The 5620-nt window shown below is 37.5% G+C and overlaps 1 protein-coding gene across 1 annotated transcript; it reads left to right on the forward strand.

Annotated features, from left to right (window-relative positions):
- Nucleotides 1-1817: 1817 nt before the first annotated feature.
- On the forward strand, nucleotides 1818-3470 carry LOC137716949 (uncharacterized). Its single transcript, XM_068456291.1, has one exon. The coding sequence runs from the start codon at nucleotides 1818-1820 to the stop codon at nucleotides 3468-3470; it is 1653 nt and encodes a 550-aa protein (XP_068312392.1).
- Nucleotides 3471-5620: the final 2150 nt, after the last annotated feature.

Below are 5620 nucleotides of genomic sequence, written 5' to 3' on the forward strand. Positions count from 1 at the left end.
CTTTTCGGTATGGCTACGATGTAGCCTAACTATGAATTTTTAATTTCCTAGTTTAATTATTTATGAATTTTCATTCACTTTGAGTATCATTTTGCTGTGCTTATGAACTTGATTTTAATTCTTGTGATTGGCTACCACTTGGGTTTGAATCGAGTGTATGTGATGCAAGTTAACGCATATGCCATGTTGTTAATTCGGTTTTAGCGTATTGCAAATGGTACCATGAATTCCTTGTTGTAGATGCTATACAGTAGGTTTCATGTGGTCTCTTAAGTAGTTCCCAAATCGTTAATGAACTCTTGTGTGTTTAGTAATCTAGATGTCATGGATTATTAGCACATATGAGTATACATAGTAATCTAGATGTCATGGATACTATATGAATTATCTAGACCATCAAGATGGATGTTTATTCGTCAATAATTAACTGTTGGAATTAAGTTGGATTGATTATGGTGAATCGGATGCTCTAGTGTTTTTCACAATTGAATTATAAATTTTTTTACTTTGTCATTGTCATCACTTAGCTAAGTTCATTTCATTTTATTTACATCACCATTTCAAAATTCTTATTCAAATCATCAAATTTTTTTTTTTCTATTCCAATCCAAGTGAAACTTAAATTTAGTTAGATAGTTAAAATTACAGTCAATCTTAGTTGGAACGATCTTGTGCTTGCCTACTATATTATACTACAATTCATACACTTGCGAGCATTAAAATTTGGACTTAATTGAGTTGACTTCGATTAATCTAATTTTTGACAACAAGTATTTGGCGCCGTCGACGAAGATTGAATTAGTTCTGTTTCTAACTTATTTTTATTGTTATTTGTGTGATTTTAATTTTTGTTTTTGTTTTCTTTCGCTTTCAGGTACATTTTGAAGTTCATGCATGGTTGTCATTCTCGGAGTTTAGAGCTTGTACCATTTAATCCAGAGATCGAAAGGACTTTCTATCACTTACGAAGAAAGCAAACTAAGCAAGAATTGACTAACGAAATGGCTCTCCATAATCCAAACGAGAACCGAACGTTGACGGAATATTCCTCTCATACTGTGACAACCTCACCGTTATGCACCGTTCGACCGGAAGTTGCTACCAACAATTTCGAATTGAAGCCGTCTTTCATTCAAATGATGCCATCATATTATGGCTTGACTACAGAAGATCCTAACTTACATATCAATGAGTTCCTTGAGATACGTGACACTCTCAAGATTCATCATGTGCTAAGTGAGGCTATCAGATTATGCATGTTCCCATTTTCCCTGAAAGATAAGGTGAAGAATTGGCTCCATTCACTTCCACCGAATTCGATAACAACTCGGAATGATTTGGCCAACAAATTTTTGCAGAAATTTTTCCCTCCTTTCAAGACTGCAAAGCTAAGGAACGAAATAATGACTTTTGCTCAATTCCAAGGCGAGCCTTTCTATGAGAGTTGGGAGAGATTCAGAGACTTGTTACTAAAATGTCCACATCATGGTTTGCCGAAATGGTTGCAGCTTCAGTCTTTCTATCAAGGTTTGAGCGTTGACAATAAGCGAATGATAGATGCTGCTAGTAGGGGTGCTATAATGACTAAAACTGTTGACGAGGCATCTACACTTTACAAGACTTTGGCTGCCAATTCTCAAAACTGGGGATGAGAAAAAGAACAACCAAAGAAAGTTGGTGTACATAAGATTGATGCTTTTACGGCTATGGCTACCCAAATTTCTAACATAAATAAGAAATTTGATTCTTTAATGTCTTCTAATCAGTCAAAAATGGTTTCTAATATATGTGAAATTTGTGCAGGTCCATATTCTAGTATGGATTGTCCTATGAAGGGTTCATTTCCGGAGTTCATTGAAGAACAAGAAAATCAAATTGGAAATTTTAATCGCCAACAGTTTAATCCATTCTCTGACAAGTATAATCTTGGTTGGCGTCATCATCCCAATTTTGTTTGGAAGAACAATCAACAAAATCAAGTGAACCCTTCTCCACTGTTCCAGAACAATGAGGCCAAGAAAAGTTCAATGAAAGATATGATGGCTCAATTGGCTCAAACTACCAACACTCTCACTCAAAACACCAATAATTTTATGCAAGCAACTCAAACTTCTCTACAAAATCAGCAAGCATCTATTCGCAAGCTAGAGGATCAAGTTGGGCAGATTGCACATGCCATGGTTGAGAGGGAGAAGGGCAAGTTTCCCAGTCAAACTGAGATTAATATGAGGAATATGGAGCAATTAAAGGCTATTACACTCAGAAGTGGGAGAACTGTAGAGAAAAACGGTGAAGATAATGGGACGTTAGTTGAAAAGTCGGAGAATGCTGTCACCGAAGTACAAGAGGGTTTTATGAATTCAGTCGCTCAAGTGTCTAATATTGTTTCTCATGCATCAGATTCTACACACCTGGGTAATTTGATTTTGGAGAAGGCCAATGTTGCACCAGTTCCATATCCTCAGCGACTTCATAAGGCTAAGAAAGACCAAAACTTTTCTCATATCTTAGAGTTATTTAAAAAAGTGAACATTAACATACCTCTACTTGATGCAGTGAAACAAATTCCCAGTTATGCAAAGTTCTTAAAGGATGCATACACGAACAAGAGAAGGTTTTTGGAGCATGAAAAAGTAATGCTCTCGGAAGAGTGTAGCGCTATTTTACAAAAGAAGTTGCCACTGAAGTTGACCGATCCAGGGAGTTTTATGATTCCTTGCACAATTGGAAAATCTTCCTTTGAAAAAGCTTTATGTGATCTTAGTGCTAGTATTAAGTTGATGCCATATTCTATTTTTAAACAACTAGGTTTGGGTGAAATGAAACCTACTCTTGTGTCTCTACAACTAACGGATCGATCTATCACTTATCCACGAGGCATTGTCGAAGATGTGTTGGTTCGAGTTGATCAGTTAATCCTACCTGCAGATTTCTTGATTCTTGATATGGAAGAAGATAGAGAGATTCCAATTATACTTGGTCGTCCATTCTTAGCTACTGCCGGTACATTGATTGATGTCAAATGTGGTGTGCTTACTTTGCGAGTTGAAGACAGAAAAGTGGTGTTCAAAGTTTTTGAAGCTACTAAGCATCCAAGAGAGCAGGAAGAATGTTTTAGTATTGATATCTTGAATCAAATTATGAGCGAGCAGTTCCAAGCACAATTCTGGCCCATTCCTAGAGTTGAAGTGGAAGAAGTAACTGATATTGTCAATATTCTCAATTCTGGCCCTCTACATAATTTGCGTTGGAGACACCATTACGAAGCTTTGGGACCTGCCCCGGTGAAAATTTATCCATCTGTTGAAGTTGCACCGAAGCTAGACTTGAAACAATTGCTTACCCATATGAGGTATGCATTTTTAGGTGCTTCCGAATCATTGCTAGTGATTATTGTAGCCAAGTTAACTTATCTCGAAGAAGAAGAATTGTTTCGAGTACTTAGAGATTACAAGACAACATTGGGATGAACTATAGTTGACATTAAAGGTATCAGCGCAACCTTATGTATGCATTGAATTCTTCTTGAAGAAGGCAGCAAGCCTGTTATTAAGGCATAAAGGAGACTAAACCCGCTTATGAAGGAAGTTGTCCGAGCAGAAGTTCTAAAGCTTTTAGATGTGGGAATTATCTTTCCAATATCCGATAGTAAATGGGTGAGCTCGATTCAAGTAGTTCCAAAGAAGAAAGGCATCATTGCAGTTAAAAATGACAACAATGAGTTAGTGCCCATAAGATTGAAAATAGATTGGCGAGTTTGCACAGATTATCGGAAGATAAACAATGACACACGCAAGGATCATTTCTCTATGCCGTTCATTAATCATACGTTGGAGAGACTTGCAGGTCATTCCCATTACTGTTTCTAAGATGGCTATTTTGAATATAACCAGATTGCCACTATGCCAGAAGATCAGGAGAAAACGACGTTCACTTGTCCATTTGGGACTTTTGCTTATCGAAGAATGTCTTTCGGACTTTGCAATGCACCTGCCACTTTTCAAAGATGTATGACGAGTATTTTTTCTGACAAGATTGAAAGGTTCATCGAAGTCTTCATGGATGATTTTTCTGTCTTTAGATCTTCCTTTGATGATTGTCTTCACAATTTGACGTTTGTACTGAGACGATGTTAAGAGATGAACTTAGTGTTGAACTGGGAAAAATGTCATTTCATGGTGCAAATGCCCATTGAATTTCTAGCATGTGCATTGAGGTTGATCGAGCAAAAATTGAGCTTATTGAAAAGCTTCTAGCACCTACATCAGTTAAAGGAGTCCGAAGTTTCCTTGGCCATGCAGGGTTCTACTGGCGATTTATTAAAGACTTCTCCAAAATAGCCAAGCCTCTCAGCAACCTACTGCAAAAAGATGTCTCATTTGAGTTCAATTTGGAGTGTTTGTTGATAGGAGCATATTCATGCGACTTAAATGGCTTGTTCTCGTACATTTACGTTATGTTTCTTTAGTTATTTTAGTTCTTTATGCTTCGTTTGTGTGTTTTCAGGTTCTAAGGGCTTAGGGAGCAAGAAAGTGCATTTTGAGGCCATTTGGAGCATTTTTGGGCATGGATTGGATAGCTTATCCATGGAGCCAAAGTTTGGACGAATTTGAAGGCCTTATTTTCACTTTGGACATAAAACAAAGGGCCTAGCCCATTCTCTCTTATTCTATCCCTTATAGCCATGCAAAGAACCATCCATTCCATCAAAAACAATCCATCAATTCACATGCAAAACCACCATTAACATACATGCACCCAAACAAAGCCAACCTAGCTAACCCTACATGCATTATTTATTAGCATCTTTACAAGACATTATCATTGCATAACATTCCACTTCCACCTCTTTCCAACCTAATTCACATGCATATCAACCCTACATACATTCATTATTCATTTACTTTGCATCCTTTAATTTAATCACATGCACATTCAAACAAACACAACACCAAACCGTGCAAAACATTATCATTTCATTTCACATTCATTCCCTAGCATTCCCATCATAATTCCACCACCAATTCAGCCACAAAACATTATCATTGCACCACATTCAACCACTCCACATCCCTCACCAAGAAATCATTCAACACATGCATCCATAATCATTCTTTCCAACCTTTGCCGTGCATAACCATTGATAATTCCAGCATTTCCACATGCATAATCAACCTAGTGTCACTCCCATTCATTCCCTTTAATCATTCAGCCACCATCATACATTTATTCTCTTCCCAAACACATACACAACCTGCCATCATTCCACAAACAACACCCTTTGCCGTGGCCTACATTCACATGCATTTCCAGGATTCCTTTCACATGCATTTTGGCAGATTTCACATCCATTCCACATGCATTTCCACCCTTACAAGATTCTAATCATTCATCCACCTCACAACCACCAGAAAACCTCTCAAAACCGTGCATTATCCCTTTCATTTCTGTCAAAACACATGCATTCACCACCCTTTAATCACATGCATAAAACAGCCACATGCATCTCCCATCACCATTTTCAGATTTCCACCAAGTTCCTAGTTGTCATGTTCCCTCCTCTTCACCTATAAATAAGCATCCACACCTCAATTCACAAGCACTTACTCATTCATACACA

This window comes from Pyrus communis, chromosome 15, assembly GCF_963583255.1.
Source record: "Pyrus communis chromosome 15, drPyrComm1.1, whole genome shotgun sequence".
NCBI lineage: Eukaryota > Viridiplantae > Streptophyta > Magnoliopsida > Rosales > Rosaceae > Pyrus > Pyrus communis.